The 14,298-nt window shown below is 50.9% G+C and overlaps 1 protein-coding gene across 1 annotated transcript; it reads left to right on the top strand.

Moving 5' to 3' along the window:
- Nucleotides 1-161: 161 nt before the first annotated feature.
- On the top strand, nt 162-1,059 carry LOC142563203 (N-acetyllactosaminide beta-1,3-N-acetylglucosaminyltransferase 3-like). Its single transcript, XM_075673753.1, has 2 exons — nt 162-950; nt 1,027-1,059. The coding sequence occupies exons 1-2, from the start codon at nt 162-164 to the stop codon at nt 1,057-1,059; spliced, it is 822 nt and encodes a 273-aa protein (XP_075529868.1).
- Nucleotides 1,060-14,298: the final 13,239 nt, after the last annotated feature.

Raw genomic sequence — 14,298 nt, 5'->3', positions numbered from 1 at the left:
CCAATCCACAAATACGGACATGCGCCAGAAGCTACGGCGAAGAAGTCGAGAGGCTGGCTTCTCGAGCATTGACGAGATTTGGCATCGAGCCGTTTTCTCGGAGTTGCAACAAGAGGAAATTCCTCGTCATCGCAGTGACGACCCTGTCGAGCATCATATTCATGGCCCAGATAAGGAAGGCGAAAATCTCAACGGCGCCGCATCCCGTCCATGGAATAGTCGAGCAACAGGAACGCCGTACGACACTACCTACTGAACAGCTTTCAGAAGACAAGGCACCGCAGGGCTGCCAGCACCGAATCGACTCTCTGGACGGACCAGGACCAGACCAGGAGTGGCACAGTGGTGGCTGGGCAGTCCGCCAGCTTTGCAGCCAACCCCTGGACACTCTGTTCTTCCTGCACACGGCGCCGAAGAACTGCAAACGCCGTGCTCAGCTGCGTGCCACTCTATTCGAAGAGGCCGCCCGGACCGCTTTCAACTGGACATGCATCTTCTTCATTGGGAAACACAAAGACCCCCTGGTGAACATGTGGACGAAGCTCGAGGTAGGGGCTACAGGGGACGTCGTGATGCTACCTTACAACGACACCTTCTTTACAATTATCCACAAGTTCGTCGGCGGCATGCGATGGGTGACCGAGTACTGTCCCAACGTGCGCACCATCGTCAAGATCGACGATGACGTCGGCGTACAGCCGTTCCAGCTTCGGCAATACCTGGACGAGGAGCTGCCAAAGAATAACGACTCTATACATTGCTACGTGTTAGCGGACAGTGATGTACACCGTCACCCCAACAGCAAGTACTGCGTCCCGGAAGACGACCTCGTCCAAGACGTCTACCCTGTGTACTGTTCTGGTAGGTCCATGATCATGACGATGGAAACAATGCGGAAGCTTTTCAGGGCATCGAAGATTGTCAAGGGTTACGCCGTTGACGACGCCTACGTGAGCGGACACCTCGCTTTGTTCGCAAACGTTGGACACGTAGACATCAGTTCACGCATGCACTGGTATTCCGCAGACAACACTAAATCCATGGTCAAAGGAGATGTGATCTTCACGCACGTGCGATCCGCATATAGAACCTCCACTGACCGCAGAGGACAATGGGGACTGATGCTCTGGATGCATATGATGCAGGCTTCTGGTCGGCGTGCATTGAACTTCTCCGACCGACTTGCGGACAGATTTTACCGACGCGATTTTTTAAAGACACGATGCTCCTTAAAGAAAGGACATTATTTGCGATCGCGTTTGGATCGCCAATACCGTGTGTCACGTTCGAACCGTAGAGCCGAATCTGTAAAGAGAGGAATGATATCACAATCTTGAGCCGCCATTTTTGTCATTGCGGTTCCTCGGAAATAAAGGTCTCCGCCAACCTATATACGCAGACAACCTATACCGACGCGATTATTGTATTAGACGAGGCACCGGAAAGGAAGGACAATATTCGCGATTGCTCGAGCATTATTCACATTAGAGCAAACACCGTGTTCCACGTTCGCAACTAAATGTCGAGTGGGAAAAGAGGATCATATCACAAACATGAGCCGCTAAATTAAAACATTGCGGTTCCTCGGACATGTCATGTTGCTGCCAACCTGAACCACCCGATAAAATATTGATGTTTTATCAGTTTTTATTGTTGTTAGCATTCCTCGGGAACTTACTCCAGTTTTCGCCGTGTCTATAAGCGCCTCTTTCCACGCCTAACCTCTTTCCCGCCAACTTGGGTCTCTGGGTCGTCAAGTGGTTAGAGCAGCGGGCCCCGGGGCTGGGACGACAGGGCTGAAGACTAACAGTCGAATCAAGTTGAATCACTGAGCATGTAACGCTCGATATGTGGTGCTCTTCGGTGAATTTCCTTGACGTAAACTGGGCATATGCCTCCGGGTATGACCTTCTCCGCATAGACCTCTTTCACGACATCTTGGACCACTGGGTATGTACTTATCGGTATCTGGTGCTCTTCAGTGGTCCTTTTTGAGGCGAACTGGGGTCACTGGGTATATGCCACTAGGTATGTGTTGCTCTTCAATGACTATTGTCCACGCAGATTTCGGGCACTGGCGAATTACCAGTGTGTGTGTGGGCCGTTAGCATTCTTTGGGAACTTACCCAAGTTTTCACTGTTCATAGGTATCTAGAACGCTAACATAATCCTAATCCATAAGAAAGGGGATGCCAAAGACCTGAAAAACTATAGACCGATCAGCTTACTGTGCGTTGCCTACAAAGTATTTACTAATGTAATCGCAAATAGAATCAGGAACACCTTAGACTTCTGTCAACCAAAGGACCAGGCAGGATTCCGTAAAGGCTACTCAACAATAGACCATATGCACACTATCGATCAGGTGACAGAGAAATGTGCGGAATATAACCAACCCTTATATTTAGCTTTCATTGATTACGAAAAAGCGTTTGATTCAGTCGAAACCTCAGCAGTCATGGAGGCATTACGGAATCGAGGGTAGACGAGCGATATGTAAAAATACTGAAAGATATCTATAGCGGCTCCACAGCCACCGTAGTCCTCCATAAAGGAAGCAACAAAATCCCAATAAAGAAAGGCGTCAGGCAGGGAGATACGATCTCTCCAATGCTATTCACAGCGTGTTTACAGGAGGTATTCAGAGTCCTGGAGTGGAGTGGGAAGAATTGGGGATAAGAGTTAATGGAGAATACCTTAGTAACTTGCGATTCGCTGATGATATTGCCTTGCTTAGCAACTCAGGGGACCAGTTGCAATGCATGCTCACGGACCTGGAGAGGCAAAGCAGAAGGGTGGATCTAAAAATTAATCTGCAGAAAACTAAGGTAATGTTTAACAGTCTCGGAAGGGAACAGCAGTTTACGATAGGTAGCGATGCACTGGAAGTGGTAAGGGAATACATCTACTTAGGACAGGTAGTGAACGCGGATCCGGATCATGAGACTGAAATAATCAGAAGAATAAGAATGGGCTGGGGTGAGTTTGGCAGGCATTCTCAGATCATGAACAGGCACTATTATCCCCCAAGAGAAAAGTGTATAACAGCTGTGTCTCACCAGTACTCACGTACGGGGCAGAAACCTGGAGGTTTACTAAAAGGGTTCTGCTTTAATTGAGGACGACGCAATGGGCTATGGAAAGAATGATGTGTGTAACGTTAAAGGATAAGAAAAGAGCAGATCGGGTGAGGGAGCAAACGCGAGTAAATGACATCAGAGCTGAAATCAAGAGAAAGAAATGGGCATGGGCAGGACATTTAATGAGGAGGGAAGATAACCGATTGTCATGAAGGGTTACGGACAGGATTCCAAGGGAAGGGAAGCCTAGCAGGGGGCGGCAGAAAGTTAGGTGGACGGATGAGATTAAGAAGTTTGCAGGGACAACGTGGCCACCATCAGTACATGACAGGGGTTGTTGAAGTATGGGATAGGCCTTTGCTCTGCAGTGGGCGTAACCAGGCTGATGATGATGATGATTCACATGTCGAACCTCTTTCCCACCGTCTTGGGTCGCTCGGTAGTCCATGCTCAAGTGAACCTCTGCCTCGAGCTTCGTCGAGAGGTTCACCAGGGGGTCATGGTGTTCCCCAATAAAGAAGATGCCAGTCCAGTTGAAAGCAGTCCGGGAAGCCTGTTCAAACAGAGTGGCGCGCAGGTGAACACGGTTTCACTGAATCTGGCTTTGACGCCAACTGGGTCCATGTTTTTTTTACTCGGAGTATGGGGCCGCTCTTCAATAAACTTATCCTATACCGACTTGGGTCACTGGTTATGTGTCACTAAGTATATGCGCGTCCTCAAATTATTATCTAGGAAAAAGCGATATTTATAGCCTAATTCATCCGCTCCCGGACCCTTACATACTCGTAGGTGATTTTAATGCCCACAATGCCATGTGGGGAGACTCGCGATGCGACGCGAGAGGTCCTTTTATTGAAAAATTTCTTGTTAACTCCGGTACGTGCCTCTTCAGCAAAAAGTAGCGAACGTATTATAATATTCATTATAATTCATATTCCTCAAATACCCGTCGATTGGCTCTGCTTCAATTTCCCCATGACCGGCAATGGTATGTAACCAAAATCCCTATGGAAGTGACCACTTATAATGTTAAAGTGACCCTGTAATGGTAAATTTAATACGTCAACACGAATGTCCTCCACACGCCCCCCAGTGGAAACTAGCCTCCGCCGAATGGAATCATTTTAAGGAATGCACTTACTTCTCACGACATCTTATCAGTGATTTTAGCATGGATGAAGCAGTGGCATATTTTACTTGTTTTATACTTGACGCAGTTGAAAAGTTCATTCCACAAACGCAAGATCTCTCATGTAAACGACCTTTCCCCTTGTGGGATGAGCAGTGCAGACTGGAGCGAAAGAAACAAAACAAAGCGTGGGATGTGCTGCGTCGCTCCTCGACTGCAGAAAATCTCAAAATTTAAGCGGGTAAAATCACAGGGAAGGCGCACGCGGAGACGAGCAAGGAGGGCTAGCTGGGAGAGGTTTCTCTCGGGCATCACATCCTACACTCAAGAGTCTAAATTATGGAATGGCCTACGAAAGCTAAAGGGGCAGCAAATCCACACATTACCCTTGGTTGACGACCCAGGGACTACCTTGGAAGACCAGGCCAACACACTTGGCGAACACTTCGAACATGTATCAAGCTCCACACATTACACAAAATCATTCCTCAAATATAAACAATTACCTGAACTTAAGGCACTGGATCGTAAATGCCGTCCGGATGAACCATACAGCCATCCTTTTAATATGGCCGAGCTTAAGGCTGCCTTGAGGACATGTAGAAGCTCTGCACCGGGAGCTGATAGAATCATGTGACATGATTAAAAACTTACACAGCGACACACAGATGACACTTCAAGCACTTTTCAACTCTATGTAGGCTGGCGGTTGCCTCCCATCCTAATGGAAGGAAGCTATCGTTATTCCTGTCTTGAAGCTGGGTAAAGACCCTTCCTTGGCGGCAAGTTGTCGCCCGATAGTTCTCACAAGTAGCCTGTGTAAGCTTTTTGAAAAAGAAAATTATTAATCGTCGACTGATACATTTCCTTGATCCGAACAATATACTTGATCCCTATCAGTGTGGCTTCAGAGAATGGCGGTCCACAACTGATCTTGTGCGCATTGATAGAAAAATCCGTGACGCATTTGTAATAAAGCTTTATCAATATTCCTCGATATGGAGAATGTGCATGACACAACATCGTGTTACGAGATCTTGCGAGATTTGTCGGGAGTGGGCATTTGAGGAAATATGTTAAACATGCTAGAAAGCTTTTTGTCCAAACGTACCTTCCGCGTGAATATCGGCAATGCGGAGCCCTTGCAGCGATAGTCCTAGCCTTTGAACCGATAAACCTCACTCATCATCATCATCATCATCATAATAATAATAATAATAATAATAATAATAATAATAATAATAATAATAATAATAATAATAATAATAATAATAATAATAATAATAATAAGCATCATCATCATCATCATCATCACAAACACACTGTAAAGTACTTCCTGAGAAAAATAATGAAGATAGCATGAAGTGTAGGGCAATTTCAGTAACACATACCTTTTGGTTTCTGTTCTTAGTTTTTCAGTAGTTTCACTAGTACTTTCGCTTATCGACTTGTTTTCCCCACTTTACAATTTTTCAACGTATTTGACTCCTTCATGGTAGTAAATTTTGCTCCCTACTACTATACAAGCCCAAGCTTAGGGGCCCCAAACCGAAAGGTTGGAGGCCTGTAGAGGACATCGACATCCCTCTATGAACAAGTGAGGGCTGTCTCATCCCCAGGGTGGACTCTCTCCGGATTTTGAGTGTGACGATCGAATAGAACGGCTCCAATACGAGATAGTACTGAAGCTGGCCAAAAAAACAAACAATACCATCAGGTTGATAACAAGGGTTATCAACTGGCAGCAAGGACTGAGCTAGGACAACCTCGTCCGGTTGGTTCATGCTTTTTTGATGCGTCATTTTACCCAAGTCATGGCCATGCACAAATAGCAAAGGTCGGAACGGGACAAGCTGAATGTGTTGATCAGAAAGGCGATCAAAAGAGCCCTCGGGCTTCCAATGTACACGAGCTCGGGTTGACTGCTCCATCTCGGCATGCACAACAGGCTGGAAGACATAGGGGAGTCACAGGAGAGGGCACAGTTTACCAGGCTGTCTACCGCGAGTGCTGGGAGAAACATCCTGAGAGAACTCGAAGTTCCCGTAACGGAGATCTAGACCAGTTTCTGCAGCATACCTCGAGAACAGGAGAGCGCATTACCGTTGCCCCCATTCCTCGGAATGTCCACCCCGAGTATAGTGTGGGCAGACGAAAGGTTAGCGCTAAAGGCCTCCTGGAAGAGGCCGGCGTACGTGCGCCCGGAGTTGCTGTTTCGTCGATGCAGCCCGGTACCCTGACGCAAAGGCGTTCGCCACAGTCAGCGTCGATCAAAAAGGGAAAATCACAAACTCCTAGACGGTCAAGAGATGGCGGCCGAGGTCGTGGAACAGGTCGCAAGAGCGTTGGCCCTGCTGGACGACGGGAGAACGTCGATATGCAGCGACTCGAGATCGGCGGTTCGAGCATTCACTAAGGGCACCGTCTCTAAATCGGTCTTGCAGAATCTACACACGTGACCAGGAAATCAAGCAACACAGGATCGTCTGGTTCCTCGCTCACATGGGACAGATCAAGGTCGCCCCGTCCAACTTGCACGAGTCGGCCCGCAGAGCTGCGCGAGCAGTCCTCGAACGCGTAGCTGTAGGGTGGCGCGGCGCTGAGGTTTCAGACAACAGGGATCCACCTGCCTCGTACAACGAACTCACAAAGTGTTTTTATCTGCGGAGGTGGAAGTATTTGCCGGCGCACATTAAATTGAACAGACCTAAGGCATTGACATTCAGACTCTTGCAAGTCGGGCCATACCCTATCCCCGCCATCTTACACCGGATCTGTCCCGAAATTCAAACGCCGAACACTTGCGCGCTTTGCCCAGACTTTGCCAACTTAGATCACATGCTCTGGCGGCGCCCCAGGTTACGGGGTGACGAAGACGTTACGTCGTTCAAGTGGGAGGCTTCCCTGGCCAGTCTCAATTTGAAGCCCATCTATGGGCTAAGGGCATGTTCCCGCAGCTTCTAGGAAGCGCTGGCGTGGCGTATTGGTGGGGTAGCTGACTCCCTCGCAGAGAGCCTGGGTTCGATACCGGCGGGAACTCCGTATTTATTTTCTCGCTCTTTGCGATAGCTGCGATGGCCACCGGCGGCGGTACACAACATTTCCAACCGAAATGGCTATTGGAATGAGCCCAGAGCAGCTTGCGCTGTAAAAAAAACTGTTTATTCCAACGTTTGCAACAATGTTCTGAGAGCACCGGGCCTAAAGACAGACAGCTTCGGCTAACGAGGCTCCGGGTCTCCATGACACTCATACAGTCACCATAAACAATGCAAATTTTACACATGGCAGTGCGGAGCGGCTGCCTCAGACTTGAATATATAGTTAAATAACTAAAATTAAATTACATGGTTTTACTTGCAAAAACCACCATCTCATTATGAGGGATGCCGTAGTGGGGGATTCCGGATTAGTTTTGACCACCTGGGGTTCTTTACCGTGCAGCTAACTCTAAATACACGGGTGTTTTTGCATTTTGCTCCCATTGAAATGCTACCGCCGTGGCCGGGATTTGATTCCGCGACCTAGTGTTTAGCGCCGCAACACCAAATTCACTAAGCAACCACGGCGGGTTTTATAACCATATTGACAAACAATGAGAGCACAAATTTTAAATCATTAGCGTAATGCGAGATGAATGATATCACAGGCCAGATTACAAGTGTGGTTTAATTAGTTGTAAATTGCTTAATGGATTTGATATTGTTAGACACGACGTACGCGAAAGCAAAACGTTCAATAATGGCTTCTGTGCAATGTTCACTTAGCCGTAGTTAGTTCGGTTGAACAGTACTTCATACCGCGTCTCTCTGAAATTGTAGGTACTACGTGGCATATATTGTTACGTAGGAAGACACCGACGAAAAGCTATTTACAAGTATATATACAAGGCTACAAGGCAATACGCTGCGCTTGGCCAAGAGGCAACAGCCCGCGCTAGCTCTAATCGTCGTCGTCGTCTTCACACTGCTCGCCTTTCGTGATCGCACATATTGGCCTCGAGCTCCACCACTGGAAAAGCTGGCGCCACCGTCGGCGTGACGTGCTAGGAGGGATCACGTGGACATAGCGGCCGCGTCGGCTGCTTCGGGCGCGCCGAAGCCACGGAGGCCGAAGCGAGCTGAAAACGAGTTTAAATTCCCTCGTACGCTGCGGTTTTCATTTAGTGGCGAAATTTTCCCGCTTCGAGTGTCTCCTTTACAACGCTTAAAAGCACTACAATAGGTAGTGGCTGCCTTTGAAGGCGCGCGACATGGTAGGCTACTGCTCGGGGCCGTAGGGCCGGACGCACGTAACGGAGGCCGGTGTCAGCCTTATTCACACGTAGCCGCAGGACAAGAAGCTGTGTGAAGCTTGGCTCGCGGAACATAAAACCGGCAAACAGTCATCGGCTACAATTCGGGTATGCAGCAAGCACAGACGCGAGGAAGATTTCTGCTACGGCGCCCGGTCTACGATGTTCTGAAAACGCGCACTGAGACGCTCGCCCGAGTCCGCTGCCTGACTAATGTCATGACGGTTTGGTCTATAAACTTGTCGATGCTATAGATACTGGCAAGTTCACTGGAGTGGAAAGGGAGCGGTAAGAAACCCATCAAAAAAAAGAAGCGTGGCATATGGTCATGTTTGTGTTGTGAATTAATGCACTGGATTACAAAAAAGGAGCAGCGGGAAATTGCACGCTGAGAACACCGATAAACATACAGTGCGACGCAACTCGAGAAATAGTATCGAAAGGTCAAAGAATCTAGAAGAAAAAAAAGATTGAATCGTCGCGACGGCACATCGAAGGCGTCGAAGTCTCTACAAAGAAATTATTTTTGAACAGCTCTGATAGCGCCAACGCAACAATGGTTGCTTGTATACTGTCAAATGCTCATATTCTGCGGCCTAAAGCTCATGGCACGGTGCGAAAACGCGCGCGCGGAGAAAGCGAAACAGTGCGCGGACAAGCATGCAGACGCGCAGTCGGTCGCTGCGAATCTGCGCGATCGCTGCATTGAGGCTTCATTCTATTACGCTCCATTTAGTTATACAAACACTATAAGAACATATTTCACATAGTTTGCTCTCAGCGTTTACCTACCTTTCACGCAAGAAGCCGGTTCGGGAGACTCCATCGCGGCGACCGTGCGCAGTGGCGTTCACTGTACGTATTCGGTAAAGAGATAGCGGCTGTAAACGATTGTGTGCTTTCAGTTTGCCCAAGATTATTATTTAGACAGTAAGAAACTTCTCTCTTTTCGAAAGTACTTACAGAAATGTCCGGGAGAGCTCGCGCGCGGCGTTTTCAGGGAGCGCTGACAGCAAAACCTATGAGGAGCGCGCCACGTGATCCCTCATACTACGCCAGCGAGGCGCTTCCGATAGAGGGCGACTCCGTAACTCCTCGCCGCCAATTGTGCCGTAGCACTACCCCCGGCGGCAAAAGCGCCGTCCCGGAGCGACTAAAGATCGGACTCGGAAGCAGTGTAGTAGGCCTTGAGCCTACTGACGTGTACGACATCACGAGATGCCAGAGGAGAGGACGAGGTTGAACCCACAGGAGCAATTTCGTAAGTCACAGGCGTCACCTGGCGCAGCACGCGGTAGGGCCCCGTGTATCGCGAAAGGAGCTTCTCGGAAAGTCCGACGTGACGAGTGGGCGACCACAGAAGCACGAGCGCCCCAGGCGAAAACTGTACGTCACGATGGCGGGCGTTGTACTGGCACTGCTGAGTGGTTTGTGAGGCCGTCAGTCGAGCACGGGCAAGCTGGCGTGCATGGTCGGCGAGGGCGATGGCGTCGCGCGCATACTCGCTTGTTGAGACCGCAGCAGGAGGAAGTGCCGTGTCTAAGGGCAAGGTAGGTTCGCGACCGTACAGTAGATAAAAGGGAGAAAATCCAGCGGTGTCGTGCCGGGAAGAATTGTACGCAAATGTTACGTAAGGAAGGGCAATGTCCCAGTCGTGGTGGTCCGTGGAAACGTACTTGGCCAGCATATCGGTAAGAGTACGGTTTAACCGCTCTGTCAGGCCATTGGTTTGAGGATGGTATGAGGTAGTCAGTTTGTGTTGAATGGAGCAGGAACGCACAATGTCAGCGATAACTTTCGAGAGAAAGTTTCGACCACGGTCAGTAAGGAGCTGTCGCGGGGCGCCATGAAGCAAGATAATGTCACGCAAGAGAAAGTCCGCGACGTCAGTGGCGCAACTGGTAGGGAGAGCCCGAGTGATAGCGTATCGGGTGGCGTAATCAGTCGCGATGGCTACCCATTTGTTCCCAGAGGATGACGTGGGAAAGGGACCGAGCAGGTCTAATCCAACACGAAAGAACGGTTCCACGGGGACGGTGATCGGCTGGAGATGACCGGCAGGTAGCACCTGAGGTGTTTTCCGACGCTGGCAGGGATCACAGGCAGCAACATAGCGTCGAACGGAGCGAGCGAGACCAGGCCAATAGAAGCGGCGGCGGACGCGGTCGTACGTGCGGGTTACCCCAAGATGTCCTGCAGTGGGTGCGTCATGCATCTCAAAGAGCACAGCCTGTCGTAGCTGTTTTGGCACGACAAGAAGAAGGTCAGAGCCGTCAGGGAGGAAGTTCCTTCGATACAGAATGCCGCCCTGGAGGACATATCGGCGAACGGATGCGTCGGTAGGTGTAGAGCGCAGACGCTCGATAAGTGCTCGCACCGATAGGTCTCGGTACTGCTCATCGGCGATGTTAGCGAAGGCAGACACAGAGAAAATGCCGTTGGCGCTACTACTGTCGGCGTCGTCAGGCTCGTCGACCGGGTAGCGAGACAGGCAGTCAGCGTCCTTGTGTAGTCGGCCAGATTTATAGGTGACAGTATACGAATATTCTTGGAGGCGTAAGGCCCAGCGACCAAGTCTTCCTGTAGGATCTTTCAGTGAGCATAACCAGCAAAGCGCGTGATGGTCGGTGACAACGGAAAAGGATCGGCCATATAAGTATGGGCGGAATTTCGCAACCGCCCAAACTAGGGCCAGACACTCACGCTCAGTGATGGAATAGTTGCGCTCCGCGGGTGAGAGGAGCCTGCTGGCGTAAGCGATAACCCGGTCGTGGCCACGCTGGCGTTGTGCCAGTACCGCGCCAATTCCGTGACCGCTGGCATCAGTACGGACTTCGGTAGGCGCAGAAGGATCGAAATGGGCCAGAACCGGAGGCGTTGTGAGAATGTCGATTAGATGTGAGAATGCAGAGGCCTCGTTATCGCCCCACTGGAAAGGGGCGTCCTTTTTCAAAAGCTCGGTTAGTGGTCGTGCTATGGCGGCGAAATTTCTCACGAAACGGCGGAAGTACGAACAAAGGCCGATGAAGCTGCGCACATCCTTGACACACTTCGGAACAGGGAAGTGCGCAACAGCATGGATCTTGCCTGGGTCCGGTTGCACTCCGTTCGCGTCAACGAGATGTCCAAGGACGGTAATCTGGCGACGGCCGAATTGGCACTTGGATGCGTTGAGTTGCAGACCGGCTCGACGAAAAACGTCCAGGACTGCTGAGAGGCGCTCGAGGTGCGTAGCGAACGTTGGGGAGAACACGATGACGTCGTCCAGGTAGCACAGGCACGTGGACCATTTGAATCCGTGAAGAAGGGAGTCCATCATGCGTTCAAAAGTGGCAGGGGCGTTACACAGACCGAACGGCATCACTTTGAATTGATAAAGACCGTCGGGTGTGACAAAAGCAGTCTTCTCGCGGTCGAGATCGTCCACGGCAATCTGCCAGTAGCCGGAGCGAAGGTCAATAGAGGAGAAATAGCGAGCACCGTGGAGGCAGTCAAGGGCGTCATCAATCCGAGGTAGGGGATACACGTCCTTTTTGGTAACCCGATTAAGGTGCCGATAATCCACGCAAAAGCGCCATGAGCCATCCTTCTTTTTGACCAGTACTACAGGTGACGCCCATGGACTATATGATGGTTCAATAATTTTCTGGGCAAGGATTTTGCGAACTTCTGCGTGAATAACTTGACGCTCAGCTGGTGACACTCGATACAGGCGGCGATGAATAGGAGGGGCATCGCCGGTATTAATGCGATGTTTGACAGCTGTAGTTTGGGCCAAAGGACGATCGTTAAAGTCAAAAATATCGTGGTAGGAAAACAGAACGCGGTAGAGTTCACGAGCGTGCTCGGACGGCAAGTCGGGGGCAATCATTTTCTGGAAGTCGGCGATGGTACAATTTGCCGACAGCGATGGTAGAGGAGTATCGGATGAAGTGTCGTCAACTGCAATGGATGCTACTGAGTGATCTTCGAAGGAGCAAAGGTGGGCCAGAGACATCCCACGTGGCAGCACTTGTGTCGTCAAGCCAAAGTTGAGCACTGGCAGGCAGACGCAATTCTCCGTAACAGATAAAACTGTATGAGGTACTGTGATCCCGTGTGTAAGGAGCACGTCTTGCATAGGAGCCGCGATGTAGTGACCGTCGGGGACTGGTGGGGATGACACTAGGTCAACGTAGGTCAGTGCCGAAGGCGGCAAGCGAACGAAGTCGGCGGAACTGAGGCAACTGGGTTGAGGTTCAGCAGGATTGAGAACAGGCAGGTAAGGCGGAGAGTACTGGCGGAACAATCGATGAGAGCAGAATGCGCGGAGAGGAAGTCTAAGCCGAGGATGCTGTCGTGGGGACAGTGGGCGATGACTGTGAATAGCACGATTGTGGAGCGATCGGCGAAGGAGACGCGGGCGGTACACATACCAATAACGGGGGCTGTTCCGCCATCGGCGACACGGACAACAGGCGTCGTGGCGGGCGTGATAAGTTTCTTGAGCCGGTTACGAAGGTCAGCGCTCATTACGGACAAATGTGCCCCAGTGTCTATGGGTGCAGACACAGAAACACCGTCGACTTGCACGTCAAGAAGGTTCAGATGAGTGGGCAACGTCAGGAGAGGATTTGGCGGCGTAGGGAGCAATGCAGCGTCACCTCGAGGCGCTGCATCGTCTAGTTTTCCGGCTGGGAGCGGCGTCCGAAGGGAGTCGGCGAATAGGAGCGACGGGGCTGGGGAGAGCGAGATTGTCGTCGTTGGGGTGAAGGCGAACGAGAATAGGGGCGGCTCGTTGCAGGAGAATCAGTGGCGGCATTATCGGAGCGTGCGGCATAGGGACGAGAAGGGCCACCTGGGGAGCGAGAGTAGGCCGTGTAAGTAGACCGGATCGGGGAACTCCAGCGACTGCGACAGTGCCGAGAAATGTGCCCGATTCGATGGCAGTAGAAACAAATGGGCTTGTCGTCAGCAGTGCGCCATTCAGATGGGTTGCGGAAACGGGGTGGGTAAGAAGACGCGGGATGGGGCGGAATGGAAGAAGCCGGGCGGGTATCAGGGCGATGGGCCGAGCAGATGGTGTGAAGACCCATGTTTTCGAACTCCTGGCGGACAACTGCCTGGATCAGTGAGACCGTGACTGCAGATGTGGTAGTGGGACTGGAGTCGAAGGCAGCCGGATAGGCGGCCTCGATCTCACGTCGGACGATCCTGGTAACATCAGCAGTGTTGTTGGGACGAGGAGCGTCGGCACAGGAAGATGTCGCTGGGGTGTTGGGCAGACGGGCAAACTTCTGGTCAATACGTCGGCTTTTGGCGAGTTCCAGGCGGCGGCACTCTTTTATAACAGCATCCACCGTCGCGACGTTGTTGCACACGAGCAAGTTGAAGGCGTCATCGGCAATGCCTTTGAGGATGTGGGAAACCTTGTCTGACTCAGTCATGTGGGGGTCAACTTTGCGGCACAGAGCCAAGACGTCCTGAATGTACGTGACATAGGGCTCTGTGGACGTCTTCACACGGCCGGAAAGCGCCTTCTGCGCGGCAAGTTGGTGACCGTAGGGGTTGCCGAACAAGTCTCGAAGCTGTGTCTTAAGGGAATCCCAACTGGTGAGCTCATCTTCGTGCGTGCGACACCAAACTCTAGGTGTGCCACCGAGGTAAAAGACTACGTTGGCGAGCATAATAGTAGGGTCCCACCGGTTATTGCGGCTGACGTGTTCATACAGGCTGATCCAGTCATCGACGTCTTCCCCATCTTTGCCTGAGAATACGCCAGGATCACGGGGAGCGGGGAGAGTGATGTAGGT

Source organism: Dermacentor variabilis, chromosome 11 (assembly GCF_050947875.1).
Source record: "Dermacentor variabilis isolate Ectoservices chromosome 11, ASM5094787v1, whole genome shotgun sequence".
Taxonomy (NCBI): Eukaryota; Metazoa; Arthropoda; class Arachnida; order Ixodida; family Ixodidae; genus Dermacentor; species Dermacentor variabilis.
The sequence above is the reverse complement of the archived record's forward strand: the minus strand, read 5'-3'. Positions and strand labels throughout refer to the sequence as shown.

Excerpts from the sequence above, each read along its gene's own strand:
- LOC142563203 (XM_075673753.1), top strand. The coding sequence starts at position 162 with ATGGCCCAGATAAGGAAGGCGAAAATCTCAACGGCGCCGCATCCCGTC. Across the intron at positions 951-1,026 it reads ACGCCGTTGACGACGCCTAC|ACAACACTAAATCCATGGTC; the intron begins GTGAGCGGACAC and ends GGTATTCCGCAG.